The 21831-nt window shown below is 56.9% G+C and overlaps 1 protein-coding gene across 1 annotated transcript; it reads right to left on the bottom strand.

Moving 5' to 3' along the window:
* Nucleotides 1–11095: 11095 nt before the first annotated feature.
* On the bottom strand, nt 11096–18208 carry CUNH2orf50 (chromosome unknown C2orf50 homolog). The gene is made up of 3 exons (XM_039231029.1): nt 17979–18208; nt 13617–13656; nt 11096–11287 (listed from the first exon to the last, which is right to left on the bottom strand). The coding sequence occupies exons 1-3, from the start codon at nt 18206–18208 to the stop codon at nt 11096–11098; spliced, it is 462 nt and encodes a 153-aa protein (XP_039086960.1).
* Between the last annotated feature and the right edge of the window lie 3623 nt (nt 18209–21831).

Genomic DNA, 21831 nt, shown 5'->3' with positions numbered 1-21831 from the left:
CGTCCGCCCCGCCCCTCCCCAGGTCCGCCCCGGGTCCACCCTCGTCGGCGGTCCGCCCTGTCGGGGTCCGCGCCTCCGCGGGGATCTCCGCCCCCTCCCTCACCCTGCCCCGCCCCTGGCTGGCCACGCGCCCCCAGGTCCAACTCGGGTCCACCCTCGCCCGGGGTCCGCTCCTTCCCGCGGATCTCCGCTCCGGGTCCCACCCGGGGGCGCCCCTCACCACCCCCGACCCGGCTGTCCACCTCTTGCGGGTCTCGCCCGGACCCCTTCTGTGCGCTCCGCCCCTTCTGTGCGCCCCGGCGCCGCCCCGGCCCCCCGCCCCTTCCGGAGGGAGTGGCTCTGCCCCGCCCTCCGCGGACCCTCCGCGCCGCTGATTCACTTTCCCCGAGTTAAGCTCGCGGGGTGGCCCAGCCGCCCGGAGACCCCGGACAGTTCCGCCTTCCCAGGGGTCGTGTGGGTACAGGCCGCATCCCGGGAGGGCGGACGAGCACCCCCTCGCGGGGGAACGGACCGTGGTGTTGGGATTTTTCACTGCCCAAGTGCCTTCCTTTCTTTGTTTTTCGGACTATGCATTTCAGAGACGAAAACTTGAAAAGAGGCGAAGGACCCAACTTCGTTTGCGTGCGTCCTCCTCGGTTCACTTGGGGACACAGGCTTTGCCCATCCCTGAGAGGGCACTGAGGGGCCAGAACCTCCGGGGTCCGCTCACCTCCCACCGCTTCCCGAAGCTGAGTGTGGGGCGCTCCCCCCCCCCACCCCGGTCTTAGGGTCTTAGCCCTCAAGGCCCCTAGAAGGCCGGCTCTTCACCACTTCAGAGGGAACGTTTTTCTTAAGGCGCTAAAATAGATTTTGTGATCAAAGAAGGTAATTAAGGTAGACGCGGCAGAAAATGAAGGGGCGGAGTGTGTTCTCCCAAGCTCTCAGAATCGCAGAAGCAGGTCCGGACGATGAAGCAAAAAGAAGTCACAAAAATGCAGTGCCGGCATCCACGGTGACCGTGAACCTCTTGGCCAGGCTTCGAGGCTTTCCTTCTGTCTGTCCCACGCTCCTCCCTGCGCCCCCAACCTCACCTGGCCGTCAAAACCCTGGAAAAACAGAGGAATGAGTCCTCCTTCTGAAGTTGAAGGGGACCAGAATGTTCAGAAGGAAACTTTAAAAAAAAAAAATTTTTTTTTTAATGTTTATTTTTGAGAGACAGAGTGTAAGAGGGTGAGGGGCAGAGAGAGAGGGAGACATAGAATCCGAAGGAGTCTCCAGGCTCTGAGCTGTCAGCACAGAGCCCGATGTGGGGACGAAACCCACCAATGGTGAGATCATGGCCTGAGCCAATGTCGGCGGCTTAACCAACTGAACCCTCCAGGCGCCCCCAGAAGGAAGCTTTTAAGAGGAAAATAAAGAGTGTGCGTGTTTAATATCTTCCAGAGCTACAGAGACATACTTACAGATGAGATCAATATTACATCTGGAATTTGCTTCGAAAGATTGGGGGCTTGCGTGGAAGGGTGGGGACGTAGATGAAACTAGATTAGGTGTGAGTTGAGAATTGCTGGTTATGGGACTGTGGGGGGCTTACTGTTGATGAAGTTTTGGGGTGATGGTGGAGTTCGCGGGGCCCGAAGCCGACGGCCAAGAAAGAACTTTGAAGACCTCTTTGGTGCAAAAAGGTGATTTTATTAAAACACAGGGACAGGACGCGTGGGCAGGGCTGCTCTGGGGTTGTGAGGGGTAACTTATTATATACCGTTGGGCTGGGAGGGGGTCAGGGACAGAAAGTCTCTAAGCCATTTTGGAAGCAAGGTTTCCAGGACTTTGAGGGGCAGCTGTTGCTAGGGAACCCGTCTGTAGTCCTGAGACCCTCCGGAGGGTTATCGGGGCCCTAAGCATAGATCTTGGGGCCGTTGAGATAAAGGAAGTAGACTTACAGGAGCCTTGAGGTTGGGACACTCTCTTTTGCCCCCAGCAAAGTGTCATCATTGAGGCAGCCTTGCTCCTAGAGGGAGGTCACTCTGCCTTTCAAGGGCTTGTCAATGGGCTGCAGGCAGTAAGGAAATTTCATTTTTCATTAGCCTTAGTTTCCTGCATCACCACGGCAAGCACTTTAACCCCTTTCCTTTGTTCTTGGGGAGCCAGGAGTGTCCGAGGGCTACCACACAGATTCCACTTGCCCCCCCCCCCCACGTGTACCAGCCTGGCTTTTGCCCCCAGCTTGCCCACGCTCCCTCATCACTGTTCTACAGTAAAAGCTGAGAAGCCAGAGATGATGGGCAGGACGTGCTGGTTACCCTCAGGTTCAGGTGAGGATGCTGTGCTCCAGAAAGGGGAGACAGCTCCCCTCCGGTCCCAGGACCCGCGCCGGCTGGAGCCCGTCCCTGTTCCCGGGGCTCAGTGCCCTGTCTGCTCTGCACAGGCCCCGCCCCGCCCCCCACCCTGAGCCTGGGGTAAGCAGAGACGCTGGGGCAGCTTGGAGGCTCCAGCTTTGACATCTGTAAACTGTGTGATTGTAGGTAATGCGTTCAACTTCCGGGTCCTTCTGTTTTCTCCTGTACAGGGTGGGCACATCCAAAGCTTTCCCATGCTCATCGGACCGCTGGCTCTCAAGGACCGGCCCCACCCGCCAAGTGTCATTGCCATTCTCTGACTCAGCCCCGCCCTGACTGTTACATAAGGCTCCTCCCTGGGAACCGGCCATTCGCCTAAGGAGCCTCGAATCCTTTTAATAAATAGAGCCTCCTGGTGTACAAAACCAAACATGTGGGATGACATGTGCTTAGTGCTCTTGATGTGCCCCTTGAATCTGCCCTCTTAGGAGACAGAGTGTGTGTGTGTGTGTGTGTGTGCATGAGTAGGGGAGAGGCAGAGAAAGGGGGGCAGAGGATCCGAAGTGGGCTCTGTGTTGACAGCAATCCGATGTGAGGCTCGAACTCATAAACCATGAGATGATGACGTGAGCCAAAGTCAGATGCTTAACCGACTGGGCCACCCAGGTGCCCCCCTCTCTCTCTTCTTAAAAAGTCATCAGTCCTATTAGACTAGGATCCACTCTTATGGCCTCTGTTGCCTCTTTAAAGGTCCTGTCTTCAAATCCAGTTACTTTGGGTGGTTCACGCTTCCACATTTGAACTTGGGGGAAATAATTTAGTTCATAATATATATGTTCATAATATTCTGTATATATTGAAATACATATATATACATATTATATCACATATACATGCTGAACCAGAATCTTCCTTTTAACAAAAACACCCAGGGCGCCTGGGTGGCTCAGTCGGTTAAGCGCCTGACTTTGACTCAGGTCACGATCTCACAGCTCATGAGTTCAAGCCCTGGGTCAGGCTCTGTGCTGACAGCTTGGAGCCTGGAGCCTGCTTCGGATTCTGTGTCTCCCTCTGTCTCTGCCCCTCCCCTGCTCATGTTCTTTCTCTCCTGTCTCTCTCTCTCAAAAATAATAAACATTAAAAAATTTTAACGTAACACCCAGATTCGAATGCTAATGTGAGAGGTGCTAGGTATAGAAGCTAAGGAAGGAGGCTACACTCCCTGTGAGGCGCTTCATTAATATCGATTCTATTGGCCAAACTTTTGCTACATGCATAAGGGACCGCAGTGAGGTGAAAATGCCCTTCCCTGACGTGGATTTAAAATGCAGCAAATCTACACAGATGGCTCCGTGACAGGTGCAGGGGCGTCCCTTTGCTGCTCGCTGCACATCTTACAAATAGTCGAGTGGCCTCAATAACAGGCCACCCCACTACCACCACGGCCTGTGGGACCCGAAGGGTCAACATAGCTTCCCTTTGGGTCACAGACTTGCATGCTCACGAGGCTGCTCGCTGAGGTAAATTCAAAATGTGCCTGGGCCAGCCTCCCACACAGGGTCCCAGGAGACGACGGGATGTTCTGGAACTCTGAAGGGTCCAAACGTTCTCTGCCAGGAAGAATGTGTTGGTGAAGGTCCACACAGTCTCCCCCTTGTTAGTTAGCTTCATGGTGACCCTGCAGTAAGGACCAGGAAGCAGATGCTAGGAAGAATCCCAAAGGAACAAAAACCTCGCCGGAGAACCCCCCCGGCCCTGGGAGGCGAGCCGTGCGTGTGTGTGTGTGTGTGTCCCTCGCTGCTGCCCGGTGTTCTCGAAGCTGGGGCCTGACACGGGGCATCCAAGCCGCCACCGTGTCTACGCACTTCTGGAAGGGTCCTGAGGTTGTACCTTCTGCCTTCTGGGTCCCCGGGGCTGCCGCTGCGTGACAGGAACTAGGCCGTAGGAGAGGCCCGGCCACCAGGGCCAGCCCCACGGCTGCTCCACGGTCCCGGACAGTGACGTCGCAGGGCCGCGCCCTCCGCGCGCAGCACGGTGGCCCCAGGACCCGGGTGCTTTGCACGGAAGACACAGTGTCTGCTGCCTGTGCCTTCCTGGATGCTGGGGGGTCGCGGCAGCCCCGGTTTCCCATCTCGTTTCCCTCTGGCGCCGAGGGCTCTGTCGCTCGGACACGCGGCTGGGCTCCCAGGGCGCGGAGGTGGGCGCGCTGGAGAGGCCGGGCCCCAGGCGTGGGGAAGACAGGGGGGACTGGGCCCAGGGCCCGGGCCGGCAGCGAGGACCTTGGCTGCCGCAAGCCTGGCAGGGAGGTCACCACGGCTGTGGCTGCAACGGTCTCCGGGCAAAGGAGAGTCTCGGCCTCCGTCCCGTCTCCCTGACTCGTCCCAAGTGCACTGAGGCTCTGAACACGCAGATGGGCTGGACTTGGCCCTGGGCCTGGCGTTCTGAGTTCTGGGTTCTGTCCCGTGAGCTGCTGCGCACGGAGACGGACGAGGCACCATGCAGGGGGCAGAGGACCCGCCTGGAAGGGGAGGCAGTGAGGCTGCCCTCGGGAGCACCGACCGGGAGCACTTCCGCTCGGCCTGGATTTGGGATGTGGAGGCATCACGGCAAGGGGAATCCCCCCAGCTGGTGAGGGGCCCCCGCCCTGGTTTTGGTAAACTGGGCGAATCCTCAGATAACGTGATGTGGGGGCCGGCTGCTCACCAGCGGACAGTTACTGCTCGTAGGAAGTAACACAGGGAAGTGAGGAGTTTTCGAAGGCTTCGCGGTAGCAGCGGTGACAACCGTAGAAGCATCTGGAAGCTGCGGCGTGCACTGCGTCATCGCGCTCCGCTTACCTTACCTGCAGAGGCTAGGAGGCTCGCTCCATTGTGCGGTGGGGCGGGTTGGAAGTTCCTGGCCCTGCGCGTGGCTGTGGTTCCCTCCCTCTGCTCTCCCTCCCCATCTGCTCTCCCCCAAGGCTCCGCAGAAATGGCTCCAGGAGGGGCCCAGCCTGCCCCTGGTCTTCTGGAAGCTCTCTGTGCCCAAGGCCCACAGCTCTCCTTGTCTGGTGCGGGACAAACCACACCAGGCCGCAGACAGAAGCCTCGGGCTGAGGTGGGGTTGCAGGGGGAGGTAAGCCTCTCCCTGCACTGGCTGCTTTGCAGAAAGCCCTGGATGTGGCTGATGTGGGAGCTGGGCCCAGGTGTCTTGCAAACATCTGCTGCCTTCCCGGCCTGGCCCTCGCAGGCTATACCAGATGGCCAAGCCCTTAACTTCCCTAGGCCTCAATTTCTTCTTCTTCTTCTTCTTCTTCTTCTTCTTCTTCTTCTTCTTCTTCTTCTTCTTCTTCTTCTTCTCCTTCTCCTTCTCCTTCTCCTTCTCCTTCTCCTTCTCCTTCTCCTTCTCCTTCTCCTTCTCCTTCTTCGACATTTATTCATTTTTGAGAGAGAGATAGAGTGCAAATGGGGAGGGGCAGAGAGAGAGGGAGACACAGAATCCAAAGCAGCTCCAGGCTCTAAGCTGTCAGCACAGAGCCCAACGCAGGGCTCGAACCCACCCGCCGTGAGATCATGACCTGAGTTGAAGTTGGACGCTTAACTGACTGAGCCACGCAGGCGCCCCAATTTCTTCATTTTAAAATGGGAATACTCATACGTACCTCGTACGTTTCCTGAGAGGTATGCAGTAGGCGTTTCGTTTATGGTAGTGCCTTCCTGAGAGTAAACTAGCAAAGTATTTTTGGGATTTCTGAGTACTGGCTTTGCTCCTGAGGCTGTGGGGACGGGGTGGCTCCAAGTGGGGTCAGATATGGGCCCTGCAGGAAGGTGGGGAGCCCCGGGCCCCAGGTCCCCACTGGGACATCCCATAACCTGTTGGCCTGTCCGCGTGGCTGACTTTTGGGACTCCTCTGTATCCTAAGGTGGGGGGCGGGGTTGCCAGGAGAGGGGTTAAGTGCACAGCAAGTGGGGTATACGTGCCTGCATCTGGAAGACCTCTGCTTCCTCCCCATCTACGCAGTTCGATGGGTGATGGCCTGTCACACCAGCCCGACCCCCCCCACCAAAGCTGGGCACGCAGCATCTTCCTGGGGAATTTGGGGTTGAGCGCGGGTGGATTCCATCATCATCCTGGCTCTTTAGTAGGGGACACTTCACCTCAGGGACCATTGGCTTCTGCCATTCCCTCATCACCATTTTTGTCTGTTTGTTTGTTTTTAAGATTCTCAAATTGACAGGAAGTTTGCGAGAACACATCCATACGTTCTTAAGTTTGCCAATCGTTCACATTTGCACCCACCCTTGCTTTGTTTCTACCCACGTATCATACATTTTATTGTGGTCAAACCATTTCCAAGCGAGTTTTAGACATCATGACCCTTCACCCCCAATGACCCCCCGTGCATCTCGTCAGAACAGGGGGGCTTTCGTCTACATAACCTTGATGTGATTGTCACGCTGTGCACATTTCACATTGGTGCCATGCTATCGCCTAATATTTAGTGCCCATCCTCTGCATTTAGTCTGCAATGTGCCCTTTAGAGATACTCTCGCTTTGTCGTGGGAGCTGGTCCAGAATGTGCTCTGTACTGCGTTTCATGCAGATTGCATTCTCAGCCATCCTGTGTCTTTTTCAACCTTGACTTTTTTTAAAAAGATTGTTTTTATTAAACATTTTTTAGGGGCGCCTGGGTGGCTTAGTCGGTTGGGCGTCCGACTTTCGCTTAGGTCATGATCTCACGGTTCATGGGTTTGAGCCCCGCGTCGGGCTCTGTGCTGACTGCCAGCTCAGAGCCTGGAGTCTGTTTCAGAGTCTGTGTCTCCCTCTCTCTCTGACCCTCCCCTGCTCATGCTGTCTCTCTCTCTCTCTCTCTCTCCTAGAAATAAATAAATAAAAAATAAAAAAAAATTTTTTTTAGCAAGAGAGAGAGCATGCAGGGGAAAGTGGAGAGGGAAAGGAGAAAGAGAGAGGAGAGAGAGAGAGAGAGAGAGAATCTTAAGCAGGCTCCAGGCTCAGCGCAGAGCCCTATGTGGGGCTCAATCCCACCACCCTGGGATCATGAGCTGAGCCAAATTCAGGAGTCGGACGCTCTACTGACTGAGCCCCCCGGGCAACCTGATGTTGACAATTTGAAGAAGCGAGGAGGGCTGTTGGGCAGAATGCCCCTCCATTGGGGTGTGCTCAGTGTGTCTTCATGATGTGGCTCAGGTTATACGGGGCAGGGAGGGGGGAGTGCTCCCCAGGTGGGTGCTCCTCCTCAGGGGGTCCCCTCAGGCAGGAAACACACCACTGCCATGCCATCTGTACTCTCATTAGCGAGGATAAGTTCAACAGTGTGGTTAAGAAGCGTCTCACAGACATCACCATCCAACTCCCTATGAGTCTTCACCCAGTGCTTTTAGTGCCTTTTACTGATTCTTACTTAAACCAGTGATAAAATGGAGGTTTTCTGTTTTTATCATTTATTCTATATTCTTCAGTGGAGAAGACTTTTTCTTCCTCTGCTTAAAATTCAAAAAACTTATTGATATGAACTTATGGCTTCTTTATTATTATTATTATTATTAGTGTTATTGTTATTATTCTTTGATGGGATTTGTGGGCACTGGCTTTGCTCAGAAGTTGTAAGGGGCGCAATGAAGTGTGGGCATCGTTTTGAAGCTCACCTTGTCCCAAATTTGGCCAGTGGGAGCCCCTTCGAGTTGATTCTTACATCCATCCCTTTGAGCCCCCCCCCCCCGCCATCCTGTTTTGGGCACTTCCTCACTTTCTGGAACAGGAAGAAGTCTGGGCTCACCTCGTCAGTTTCCTGGAAGTGGTCTTTTTTTTTTTCCTTGTAAGCAGAGATGTGGAGGTGTTCAGAGAAGCAGTGATAAAAAACGAAGAACGAGGGGCAACTGGGTGGCCCAGTCAGTTAAGATTCCGACCCTTGATCCCAGCTCAGGTCTGGATCTCACAATCATGAGGTCAAGCCCTGCACTGGGTTCTGCGCTGGGCGCGAAGCCTACTTAAAAAAAAAAAAAAAAAAAAAAGCCAACAAAGAACCTCAGCCTCACTACGGCTCATTAGCTGTATCCTTCGTGGCTGTGGCTGGTGACACGCCTCATCTCCTTGTCTCTCACGCCCCTTTTGGCTTTACTGGTGCCTTGGCTGGTGCTGGCTTGGTACTCACTTCTCCTGCCCCATCTTATATTCAGGTCCAAAGGAGACATCGAGCAGATGCCCCGCGGCCCCGATCTTCTCAGCTCCCAGTGGGTGACGCGGCCAGTTCGAGGGAAGGTGGTAGCAGGCATCCTCTCGCCAAGAGGGCGGACAGGGCAGGGAAGGGGAGGTGCAGCTGGCTGGCTGTGAGGAGGGGTCTCCGTGACGGCGCCTCGCACAGCCGGGCTGCAGGTACACAGGAAGCCGTCCCCCAGGGCTCTCTGCTCGGTCGCCTCTACCAGCTGCCCCCTGCCTTGCAGCCCTTTCTGGCACTGTCTTTCCCACGCAGCAGAAGCGCCCTCCGTCCCCATCTCCCTGGCTCAGTGTCCCCTTCGGCAAGAAGACTCCCTGGGGGGATCTGCGCCCCCAACCCCCACAGAGGAGCCTCTGTCTCTCAGGCTGAGAGGTGCCGTGTCCACAGCCCCATGGTGCGGCCAGGCACAGGCGGGGGCAGGGCGTGTCCAAGTCTGGCGGGGGCCGAGCGTGGAACCCGTTTAATTCAAGGACTGCATCCGTGTGCGGCTTGATTCCAGACCCCGAGCTCTACAGAAGGTATTGTTTTAAGCAATTTATAGAGAATATTGCCCAGAGCCACCCATGGACTTGGTCAGATCCTGCGTCCTAGCTGGGGTTAGTACTCAGCCAGCATTTGCTTTCTGACGCTCCTGCTGTGGGCAAAGCTTGGCCGATGAGACGTTAGCGGATGTGCGTGCAGAAGCCTGAATGGTTCGGTGCGTCTCCTGGGCTCTGGTACACGCCAGGGGGACGCGCCCCAGGAAGCCGCTCGTCCAACATAATGAGAGACATATGGCGAGACCCGGACCCAGCCCGAAGTGTGGAGCCAAGTCCGGCGGAGCCAGTCACGATCACGCGGACCTGTGAGCAGGCGGCAGAGCAGTGTGTCCCTCGGCATGACCACAGCCACACCGCGCACCTGTAAACCTGCAGGAGCTGTACCCACTGCGTGCGTGCGTGCCCGGAGACAGAGCCCTGCGCTGGTGATGTCCTGGCAATCAGTCTCTCCTCCCCCATTTTATAGCCGTGGAGACTGAGGCCCGGAGAGGAGAGTGTGGGGAGTCAGGCGTGAGTCTCCTTATTCTCTGGGTGCCTCTGGCCAGACGGAATAGAGCCTTTGGCTTAGTCTCCAAATCAGGTCATGTTCCGAGCCCAGAGTCTGTGCTCAGTCATCGCATTGTCTGTAAGTGGCTGGGCTCCCAGGGGGTGGCAGAGCCCACGCCTGTCCCTGACCTCCTACCCCCCCTCCAAGTTCTGGACGGTCCCCTCCGGTCTCCCCGGCTCCTCCCCCCGCATCTGCATTTAACCTTGACTCTTCCCACTTTCTGGGAGTTCCCAGAATATCTCTTGCTTCACCCTGTCTCTCAAATGGACATAAGACCCCACCTGGACCCCAGGCGCCCGCTCCCCTTCCCTGCTGTGGCTGAGCCCAGGCCCCGGCCCCTCCGTGTCGTCCCCAGAGCGCAGAGGGCTTGGAGTGGGTCTGGATCGCAGGCTCCCAGGGGCAGCTGATGGTGCCTCAGCTCGGGGTCCGCAGGATGGCTCCTCTTGGCGTGGCTCCAACTCAGCCACGACCATGCAGACCATCACACAGGAATGAGGAGATGGACAGACCGACCCAGGAGTGGACCTCTCCGCAGCCCCTGTGTAAGGACCCACATCTTCCCTGGGTGCTTTGCCCGGAAGCTACTCTCCCTCCCAAGCGAGGGGCATCCTCTGCAAACACACCCTCATGCCGTGGTCCAGGGGCTGCTCTGAGCAGTTACACACGGTCGTTCATCTCATCTTCACGCCCTTATAAAATCAGTACTTTTATTATTTCTCGATGCAGTAGCAGAAACATGGCCCACCAGTGACATCCGTGTCCTGATCCCCGGGGCCTGTGAATACGTTATCTCACATGCAATGTGAATTTGCAGACGTGACTACATTAAATGGTTAAGTGAGTCGGAGGGATTATCCTGGATGTCGTCAGAGATGGAGGGAGGGAGGCAGAGAGAGAGATTTGAAGAGGCTCCCATTCTGCCTTCCAGATGAGGGAGCAACATGCCATGGAACATGGGCGGCCTCTCTGCAGAAGCCGGAGAAGGCGAGGAATCAGATGCCTTTGGCCTCCAGAAAGAAACGCAGGCCTGCGCACCCCTATGGTTTTAGTCCGGTGAGACCCACTTGGGCGTCTGGCCCCCATCGCTGTGAGATAATATCCGTGTGCTGTTTTCAGCCAGTCGCTGCGCAGCCGTTGTCACAGCGGCCAGAGGAACAGCACACCAGGTGACATGTGGGGAAATGCAGGCGCAGAGCGTTCAAACGCCCTGTTCAACGTGACACAGCTGCTCCGAGTCAGGAGCAAGACTTGAACCCGGGGCAGCCAGCTCGTGGCCATGACTCAGGGCTGCCCATCACCGGCCTTGCCCAGGAATCCCAACCGCTGACCCTGGGCGGGACCCTGGAGTCCTTCTAATCTCATGTGTGGAGACGGGCCAGTGCAGCGCTCAGAGAGGTTGCACGGGGCCCGGGCGGGCGGGGGGAACGTGGAGGTCAAGGCTGGCTGGCACAGCCCTCCGGCCCTGGCCCTCCGCCCCCTACATGGGCTGCAACTCGGCTTCCAGCTTCTTCTTCCGGGCGCCCTCCACGAAGACGAAGTCCATGCGGACGAGGGCTCGGCCCAGGGGCGTGTCCACCCTGCTGCCCACAGCGTGGCTCGAGGAACGGGGGACCCCGTCGGAAAAGAAAGGCACGTGCTCCGGCAGCTTCATGGGCTCCTTCTTGTTGCCCTGGGGAGAGGGGAGAGTTTCTGTCACAGGCCGCAGGGGAAGCGGGAGAGGCCGTGAGCAGGGAAGGGGCCGCAGGGGGCAGGGGGCTGCTTCCGGCCCGCTTCTGACCTGGGAGCCCAGCAGGGTCGCGAGACGATTCAGCTATTGCCAAATGCATCTTCTCCACCTCGGACTCCCCACCTCGGATGCCCCCCCCCACCCCTTCACTTTGATGCTTGACCTCCAGCCACTGGGGAGGGGATGGAGAGGGGGGAGAGGGTCTGATTCCTCTCTCCATCCCCGTGAGCTGAGACACTGCCTCACGTCCGGTGGGCATGCAGATGGCTTGTTTGCTGGTGAGCATTTCCTCGAAGTCTAACACACACGCAGAAACGCCCCCAAATCATGCCCGTGCAGCTCCACGGGCCTCCGTGACATGGGCCTGTCGGGTCGGCACAGCCGCACCCTCATTGGAGAAATGACCAGGAGACTCCCCAAGACCCAGACACACTTCCTCACACCTACCCAGTCTCCACCCCTATGCACCCTGGGCTACCCCCTAACTCCTGGTTGTGCCTGGCTCTGAAATTCATCTTATCTTTTATCTTAAAAAGACCATATTGCTCCTTTCTCTCCAGAAAGCATTCCGGGCTCCTCCGTGGCTTTGCATGTCGCTGCAGCACCTCCACTGCCCTTGCGACCCGGCCCCCCACTGCGTGGCTCGGAGGAACATTCCACATTATCCCCCCATCCTGCCACGGGCGCAGGATACACTCTATACCACAAACGTGGGCTTATTCCCAGTTTGGCTTATGAGGAGTGCCACTCTGATCATTTGTGCACGTGTTTCTGGTGGCTTCTGTGAAGGCGCAAACGGAGAATAAGCGGGTGAGCCCTTGTTGAAACAAAGGTTAAGTCCGTGCTACCCTGTGTCAGGTGCAAGTTACAGGGCCAGTTAAGTAACAGGCTCCCGGCTTTCACTTGGGAACCCCGGGCCCCAGCGGCCCCGCCTGTGGGCTGATGTGGGTTCCGGTGACCAGGTGGCTAATACCTGGCTGTTGGCAGGGAGACTCTGTGGGCTGGAAGCCCGGACCAGGAGCTCAGTGTAGGATTTCAGGCCTCACGAGCTACACTGTCCGTCCCAGGCCAGGGATGCAGAGTGAAACCTTCCCTAAACCCGCCAAGGTCCATGTCAGCCCGGCCGCTGCCTTGGCTGAGCTGCTACACTGCTCATTTTCCAGACTGGCCATTCTTCCAGCCAGATTCATTCTCCTGGCTGGGCATTCATCCGACATTAACTGAGTGCTATTTATTGGTTGCTGGGGGGCAGGGCCCTGCTGTGGGCGGGGCGGGGCATGGAACCATCTTTGGCCCTTCCTTAGGGAGCCCACTGCCTGGTGAAACTGACCACTGAAACATGACATTGCTCTATCAAAGGACTGGGTTGGACAGGCTGGCGAGTCAAGAACAGAGTGACCTGGCTGAGCCTGCTCAGGAACGACAGATTTCACAGAAGGAGGCACTAGAGAGAGGCCCTGAGGATGAATAAGAGTTAAGAGTCCATCATGCTGACAAGGTGGGAAGGGCATTTTAGGCAGGGGGAACAGCATGCACAAAGGCCTTCGCCAAACAGTGTGTAGGTCAGTGTGGGCAGGCAGGCAGGGCTAGATCATGAGAAGCGTTGTAAGCCACCCTGGAAAATGCAGATTTAATGTTTATTTATTTTTGAGAGACAGCGAGAGACAGAGCGTGAGCAGGGAAGGGGCAGAGAGAGAGGGAGACACAGAATGCAAAACAGGCTCCAGGCTCTGAGCTGTCAGCACAGAGCCCGATGCGGGGCTCCAACTCATGAGCCGTGAGATCATGACCTGCACCGAAGTCAGACGCTTAACCGACTGAGCCACCCAGGCGCCCCGAAGAATGCAGATTTATCGAAGATTTTAAGCAGGGTCAGTCTTGGGGTTTAGGAGACTTTGGAGGTGGTGACATTAAAGCAGGGAATCAGTTTACAAAGAATATTCACTCAAGCTCATTCTCCATATGGGACACCCCACCCGTCCCTCACTGCACTGCTGATGTCCTCACACGGGGGAAAACATTTCAGAAGCACATACTCATCATTTCTAGTCGGTTCATCTTAATAAAATAAAGAAACACTGGGGAGAACTAAGACCTAAATGCTCTGAGCATTTTCTTGTCCACCGACCCTGAGTTTCTTGAAACAAGAAAGTCTTTTTTGTGTCTCTGCATGTTCCAGCCTCTAGCACACAGTAGGTCCTCAAGCAATGTCAGATGAATGAGTGGACATTCCCGGTTCAAGGGTGAGCGACAGGGACATCACCGGCCTTACCAGGGGATCATAGTCTTTCAGGAAACTCCAGTTCTGAGCCCTGGAAAGGAAAACACGTGCGCAGTGTTACATCTTCCCGTGACATTTTTTACACATGACTTTCGCTGCGTCAGGCAACGAGTCAAGGCCGCTGACGCGCCTCTTACATCATGGAGGCGCTACGGTAATCAGGCGGAACAAACACCAAAAACGCAGCAGCTGCGCGTCCTACAAAATGAACAAATATTTCCATAATTACTGACATCTGGTAGGGTGGAATATTCGATGCCAGAGGACGTAGCCCGTGATGCGAAACCCAGTGGTGCCAGCCCCCCCACCTGGGTGTTCCTGCATCTTTAGGGCCACGTGGGAGCCCTCGAGTGTTTTGTGCAGAAAAACCAGTCTGGGCTCACTCATTTTTTTGTAGCCTTCTAGCGTGCGCAGCAGAGGAAGGTGGGAAGTGGCAGGAGACAGGGACAGAGATCACAAGAAGGGCGTTACCTGTGCTGCAAATTTAATTTATATTTTCATTGTTTCTAAGGAGTTGAGCATTCCATAAGGTTTATAATAAAAACAGCCTTCTTGGCCCCAATCCTCACAGCCCCTGAGCCCCACACACAGCCTCGGGTCAAGTTTCCACGGCTTTGGCTGTTTCTTAGGGCCCGTCACCACCATATTCCGGAACAATAAACCTAGGTTGCCATTTCTTGAGTTTTTGAAACTGTAAACATATCTGCGGACTCTCTATTATGGGAGATTATGAGTTAACTCTCTTCCCCTCTCCCTCCCCTCATTTCTTCCAAAATTATTCTATGATAGATTTCGGCTCATTTGATGAGCATTGTTTATATCCTTAGGATTCTGTAAACGCTATTCACGGAGGAACTACCTAGGATCGTATGAGCTCAGTTCCTTCCTTGTACATGTTAACATTTTTTTCCTAGAGTTCACAATCACATTTTGTCTCTGTTTCCTTTTTCTGAGAGAAGGAGAGAGAAAGAGAACAAGTGGGAGAGGGGCAGAGGAAGAGGGAGAATCCGGGCTGCGCACAGAGCCTGACACGGGCTGGATCCCATGGCCCTGGGATCATGACCTGAGCCAAAATCAAGAGTCTGATGCTCAACCGACGGAGCCACCCGGAAGCCCCTCCCATTTTATGTCTCTTGTTTTTTTTAGCTTTCTCCGTTCATATCACTGATTTCAAACCCTCCAACAAAGCCGTGAAGCCCCTGCAGTGTGATTTTCCGCACAATCAAATGCAGCGGGTAATCAGCATCTCTCTCACATTTGTTCTTCTGGAAGCTGCCATCCAAGAGCCCGTGGTCACCCTGCTCCCACCAGGGCTGCCATCCTGACCTCCACTCCAGAGATCCTCGCTTTCTGAGTCCCGGGCCTTCCTTCCCTGTTCTCTCTCCCGCTGCAATGTCTGTGGAGGCATCCATTTCTTTGGTTCTAGAAAGTTCTCAGGCACTTTTTCCTCAAGTATTTCATCCCTCCCAGTCTCTCCTTGGGGAGCTCTGTCGAAGGCTATGTTGGTTCTGTTCTCTAGGGTTCCAATTCCTCCATGTGTTCCCGCCTCTTGTCTTTCTGAGTGATTGTGATGCATCTGAGTTTATGAATCGTCAACTCCAGTGGTGTTTCATATTTCCACGTTACAGGTGTTTCCTTCTAGAGGTTCTTTTTGGGTTCTCTTCCAAGTTGCCTAATTGATCCCTGCTCAGACTTTGGCCCGAGTCTCTTGTCTATAGCTGTCCGAAAACGTCCAGAACCTTCCCACCTGAGCCTTCCCTGGGGGCCTGTTCCCTGTCTGCCTCCCTGCTGCCCTTCTACGCCTCGCTCTCCCCATTCTGCCTCTCCTTCCCTCTTCCCCAAGTGTCCTGGCCCTCCCACCCACTGTCACCCCCTTTCCTGTCACCAGGGAGCCACATTTCAATAGCTTTGGTTTTGAGTTAACAGAAGGCGCAGGCCTTGGCCTCAGAGCCCTGCCAAGACTTAGCGAGTGGCAGCAGAGTGTGAGGGGACAATGAGGGGCCCCCATCCCGGTCCTGGTCTGCCTGTGGCCTCTTCGCTTGGCGTGTGGCCCTGACAAGGTCACTGTGTTCTTGGGCCCTGAGTTTCTCTGTGTGTAAAACCCCAGGAGGCTGGTTTCCCCGAGACGGAGCCGGTGTGAGTCGAGGTCTGCTCTAAGTGCAAACTGCAGACCGATGTCACAGACTCGACACAAAGAAGAATGTCACGTATCTTTTAAAAATATTTTAAAATATTGACTGCATGCCCCAAAGACATATTTTGGGTGAGATATGTTATTAAGAGGCGCCTGGGTGGCTCAGCCGTTTGAGCGTCCGACTTCGGCTCAGGTCATGATCTCACAGTTGGCAAGTTTGAGCCCCGCGTCCACAGCACAGAGCCTACTGCAGTCCCCACCTCTCTCTGCCCCTCCCTCATTCTCTCTGTCTCTCAAAAATAAATAAAAAACACTAACAAAGATACACCATTAAAGTGGATTTCCCTAATTTCTTGTTACATTTTTTTAAAGCTGCTGCTAGAACACAGGAAATTCCGTACGTGACTCCTCTCTGTTGGGCTGAGCGGCTCTGGATTTCGCTGCACTCCGTCCTCTCGGATTTTGTGACCCATTTTGTTCCCTGGCAGCTTTCCTCGGTCTCCTGGCTACTTCCTGTCCGGCAAGTGAACGTTTCCAGTTCTGTGCTACGAGCTCATTGCTGGGCACACGTCATGCCCTTCCAGGGAGAGCCTATCACCTTTCCAGGGCCAGCGGTCGCCGCTTTCTTCTCATCCACCCGAGATCAGGTCCACGTGTCACTGGGCTCGGCCTGTCACAGGGCCCGGCGCCGTGGTTTCCGCTGCGCTCAGGGCTGCGCACCGGGACGGAAACCCCGAGTCGCTTAGCGGCCGCGTCCCTGCTCGCTGCCCTCACCTCTGCTTTTTGTCCCGTGGGGCCAGCGCCGCCCCCCGCCCCCCGGGGCTGCACCCGCACGTGGTTTCGGGGCTTCCAACCCGACCGTCCTCACCCCGGAGCTGCCCCTCCATTCATCACGTCGCCGCTGCCCCTGCCTCGCCCCTGCCCCGGCCTCACCCCTGCGCCCACATCTATTCAGTGCAGCTCTCGCTGCGCTGGACAGCCCTCTCTGTAGACGTCCCCTGCGCCTCAGCACCTCCCCACACCCCACCACACTCTCACACACACACACACACACTCCCTCCACACCGACACTCTACACACCACACACACCACACCCCTACCTCCACCACACCTCCACCCACACCCCACCACCCTCTCACACACACACACACACACACACACACTCCCTCCACACCGACACTCTACACACCACACACACCACACCCCTACCTCCACCACACCTTCACCCACACCCCACCACACTCTCACACACACACACACACTCCCTCCACACTGACACTCTACACACCACACACACCACACCCCTACCTCCACCACACCCGCCACACCAACAAACGCCTCCACACACCACCTCCACACCCTCTCACACCCACGCACACACCACGTACACGCACACTGTGAGGCAGAGAGAGACAGAGGAGGGGAGAGAGACAGAGAGACGCGAAGACGAGACTGGGAGCGAGCGCGCCCCCGCCCCTCTCCCTGGACGCACCCGCCTCCGTGCAGCAGCGGCGGCGGCATCGGTGCCCGGAATTCCAGCGGAAGACCCCCGGACCCTCCCCGAGACCTGCGGCTGCAGCCCGGCCTGCTCTCCCTCGGAGCCCTTGATGGCGCCTCATTACGTGAGCCAAGCGTGGTCCTTCGCGGTGCGGGGTCGGGTCCCCTCTTGTCTGGAGGCCGCCGTCCCCTCACCGACCGCCTCAGCCATGGGGACAGTCTTGTTCTGTTCTGTTTCCGCAGACGCCAAACTCTCGGGTCGCGGCCCTGGTGAGCACCGCGCCCCCCTTGCTCCCCGACACCGTCACCCTGTGCCTCTTCCTGTCCCCCTGTCCTGAGAGGGGACACGCCCGGGAGCCAGGCCCAGGCTGTCCCTGTCGCAGCCTGACGGGCGGCCCTCCCTGCAGCGTCTGGGCTCAGTGAGCGCACGAAGGGGCACCGTCCGGTCAGAGGGCCCCCCCCCCATGTCTGTCCCCGGAGCTCCGGCTGGAGGGACTTTTCCAAAGGCGACGGGACCCCAGAATGAACGAGCCGGTCACCTGGCTCCTGCCCACCCCTCCCTCCCTCTCGCTCAAGTCGGGCCAAGGCGTGTGCTCAGCCCCCTGGCCCTGAGCACTTCTCCACCAACACCATTTGCCTGCCTTACTCCTCCTCATCTGTCTCTCTTTTTCCAGAAGCTTCCTACACCCTGAGTGGGGCTGGGGCTCAGGCCAAGCACTTACCAGCGCCGCTGGCCCCGCGCCTCGGTCTCCAAGAGCTCCCTCCACAGCTGATCTTGCTGCACAGCGTCAGCTCCCGGGACCCGGGGGGCTTGGCCACCGCCAGGCAGACCCCTGCCCGCCGGGGGGCCACTCTGGGCAGTGGAGGCGAGTAAGGCGCACGGCCTGGTGGGGGGCAGCCGGTACCCCGTGGAGGTGGTTCTCTGGAACCCAGGGTGGGGGTGGCTCCCCATGGATCCGTGTGTGAGAGAGAGACAGAGACAGAGACAGAGAGAGACTGAGAGAGACAGAGGAGGAGAGTGAGGGAGAGAAAGACAGAGATAGAGAGACAGAAAGAGAGACTGAGAGAGAGAGAGGGAGAGAGACTACTGCCTGAGCTTGGAACCCTCCTGGGAACCCCCTCCCTCCGAACCCCAGGGGAGCCTTGCAGGGGTCACTGTCCCCGAGTCCCCAAGCTCAGAGTGGCTGGCTGGCCCTTGAGTCTGGCTGCTTTCTGTGTTGACTGTTGCCCTGGGAACCGGGTGGCTCCCACGTGAGCTCAGGAAAGAAAAGAAAGGGCCCTGTGTGTGTGTGTGTGTGTGTGTGTGTGTGTGACGTCTGGGCCAGGCCCAACTCAGCCGCCCCTCACTTCTGCTCCCTGCCCACTTGGCTGGAGACCTCAGTGCAGCAGGGGGGAGGGAGAGGGATCCAAGCCCTGGGCCCTAAGAGAAGACTTGGGCTCCCAGACTGGGCGTGGGGATTGGGGACCAGCCTCCTAATTGCCACATGGCCTTGAGCAGCCCCAGCCCCTTTGGGGGCCTGTGAACTGGCACCACCGATGATCCTCTCTGCTCCCCGCGGATTCGGATTCGGGGCTCCCAGGAGAAGGTGGGTGGAAGCCCTTCCCCGTGCGGGGAGGTGTGAGGCTGCGGCAGGAAGGGGAGATCGGTGACCCTGTGCGGTGAATACCTGTTCCAGCTCCAGAAAGCGGGGGGCTTGCAAAGCATGCGCCATCCTTTACCTTGCGGAACCCTCCCCATTGTCCAAAGCAGGTATTTCCTTTTTTAAATGTTTATTTATTATTGAGACAGAGAGAAACAGAGCATGAGCGGGGGAGGGGCAGAGAGAGAGGGAGACACAGAATCCCAAGCAGGCTCCAGGCTCCCAGCTGTCAGCACAGAGCCCGATGCAGGGCTGGAACTCACAAACCGTGAGATCATGACCTGAGCCAAAGTCAGACGCTTAACCAACTGAGCCCCCCAGGTGCCCCACAAGGCAGGTATTTCCAACCCCATCCTATAGATGAGGAAACAGAGGCCCCCACCAGTAAGCCTGAGTGACTGTCCAAGGTCACTGAGTTACTAACTGAGGCCTGGCCTTGAGTTTAAATCCTCTGAAAGGAACAAGGAGACCGGCAGGTGGGGATTCGGGCTCTGAACCTTTGGCTGCGATTCGCTCTGACCCCATGTGGCCCAGACTGCTCTGTGGCCCAGGCCTCCTCCCGTGTGGCTCAGCCTACGTCCTCAGACACCCCTCCCTCGTGGCCTCTGCTCCAACCACGACGCTCCCAGGTCCCTTGGCTTCTGGCTGCCCCGCACGTGGGGGCAGATCCACCTCTCTTTCCTTGAACCTGCTCTGGGGGCCGACGGAGCTGGGCGCGGCGCTCACGTCTGCACGGCTGGGAAACAGACTCGCCGAAGGCTAAGCGAAGACCAAGCCACACCCCACGGAGGTGTGCACGGGGCGCCCCGGGTGGGGGGTGCGGACAAGTTCAGCCAAGGCACCTGAGCTCGCACTGGATTCTGCTTTCACGGGAGAGGCTCCAAGGAGTGAAGAGGTGAAGATGGCTTGCCGGGTGGAAAAGCTGGGGGGCGTATAAATGCGGGGATCCCAGAGGGAGCCTGGGCATGGGGCGGGGGGAGGTCCGAGGCAGGTGGGTGGGGCCCCGGCCGCAGGTGTGTCTGGAGTTAGTGCACGAGGCGGGGGGCCTGCTGGCTTGAAGCCCGGGGCTTGCAGGGCAAGGAAGCCTCAGGAAAGGAGGAGAAGCTGGGGAGTGACCACTGCCACTACCGAGGTGACAGGCGGTGAAGCCCACACTGCCCGTGGGCGGAGGGCTGGAGCAGGGAGGGCGTGACAGCCGCCAGCTCTTGCCTGAGGAGGCAACTGAGTGATGTGACTTTCTGGAACAAATCTAGTCCAAAAGCAGAGGCTGTGGGGTGGGTGGAGTCTGTTTCTCCTCTGCTCTTTCTCCAGAGCTGGGACAGGCAGGCGGCATCGTGACCTTGATGTCCCCTGATGACGGTGAACTGAGTGGAGCCCCGGGGGCCCAGAGACAGGGTCTCCTGGTGGCTATTCTCTCTTTGGTGTCTGCGCCCTCAACACGGCCGGGACGGGTCTCCGCTTTGCGGGGGGATGGCAGGTCCGGCCTCAAAGCTCTGGAAGGTTCCATAGGTGTGTTTGGAGAGGGCGGTGCCTGCTGCCTGGGAGACGTCTGGTAAGGCCAACCACAGGCTGTGACGTAGAGCAGCTTGGAACGGCCTGGAATAGCCACGTGGTGTGCTCAGATACTGTGGCCCACGTCCCTGGCCACGTGCTCCAGAGACAAGGAGTGTCACCAAAGAAGCCAGCACCTGCTTCTAGGATGACCAAAGGCTTGGTGTGTGTAGAGGCCGAACGTTTCTGTGGGGGTTGGCTTTTCATTTAACTTAGAAGCCATTTCAGACCGACAGATAGTGGAGGATGGATGGAAATGGACAAAGCGAATACAACAAAATGTTAATTGTAGAATCTAGGTGATGGGTATATAGGTGTTCACTGTATTGTTCTTGCAGCGCTTCTGTGGTAGGAACCCCTCCCTAAGGAGAAAAAAAAATGAAGAGAGGAGAGAAGACTTCAAGGTCACCTAGATATGCACCCAGGTGCTTACATTCCCCATGGCCTTGTAAACTGAGACAACTTAATCAGACTGCATGTTTATGTGTGTTACCATATATGGGAGACAAAGAAATAGAAAATGTATAAAAAATCTACGCCATGTGATGTGGGCCGCTCAGTTCTTTGGGTACGAACCCAACTAAGCGGTGCCGGCACAAATAAAGTTGCTTCCTAGAAAGAAAAGCCTCGGTGTCACGACTCTCTGGGCTAGAATCCTGCAACACTTCTGTATGTTTGAAAACTTTCAAGAGAAAATGTGGGGGGTTGGGAGAGTTCACCTGCCAGTCCAGCTTGAACACATTCCCTTTCTTCAGTCACTGACCTGGAAAAAGTGTTCAGATCCACTCTAGGAAGGTGGCACTAAGCCCATCCTGGGTGGGACGCCCCCCCCCATCAGTGCCGCTCCCAGCTCTTCCAGTGACTTGCTGGGTGTCCTTGAGCAAGTCATTGCCCCTTCACACCCCCACATCTTACGATGTGACTTTATATACAACTCTCCAGGAGGGGACAAAAATCTCTGGATTTGGGGGTTGCTGGAGCTGTATTTTAGTGGGTTTCTTGCAACCCTCAGAAGGACCTTAACGTAGATTCTGATAGAACCGCCGAGGCTCTGATGTGCAGTGACAGGTGGGGCCCCGCAGGGCCACGTGCGGGCAACCTGGGAGAATAGGCTAAACTGAGCGAGGCTCCGCCCCAGGGGCAGGCGTGGGGGTGGGGCTGGCTCGAGGAGCCCCGCCCACTTCCCGAAGACCCCGCCCCTTCCCCAGTTGGGTGGCGGGGGGCGAGGCGCTAGCTCTGGTGCCCCCTCCAAGGAGCCTGGGCGAGGCGGTGGAGCAGGTGGGGTTGCAGAGCTGGGAGCGGGCAAAACGGGGGTCCCGGGATTTGCCCGCGTAGTTTATAGACCTCCCGCTTGTGCCCTAGAACTCCGCGTCCCGGATCAAGG

This window comes from Hyaena hyaena, unplaced genomic scaffold (assembly GCF_003009895.1).
Source record: "Hyaena hyaena isolate Hyena2069 unplaced genomic scaffold, ASM300989v1 scaffold_53, whole genome shotgun sequence".
Taxonomy (NCBI): domain Eukaryota; kingdom Metazoa; phylum Chordata; class Mammalia; order Carnivora; family Hyaenidae; genus Hyaena; species Hyaena hyaena.
This window is presented reverse-complemented; position numbering and strand designations above follow the sequence as displayed.

What these genes read in the sequence shown, in the direction of transcription:
- CUNH2orf50 (XM_039231029.1), bottom strand. Translation starts at nt 18,208, where the DNA reads ATGGGGAGCCACCCCCACCCTGGGTTCCAGAGAACCACCTCCACGGGG. An exon ending in GCGCGGGGCCAGCGGCGCTG is followed by an intron (nt 13,657 to 17,978) that starts GTAAGTGCTTGG and finishes TTTCCTTTCCAG; the next exon opens with GGCTCAGAACTGGAGTTTCC. An exon ending in TGAAAGACTATGATCCCCTG is followed by an intron (nt 11,288 to 13,616) that starts GTAAGGCCGGTG and finishes CCCTCTCCCCAG; the next exon opens with GGCAACAAGAAGGAGCCCAT.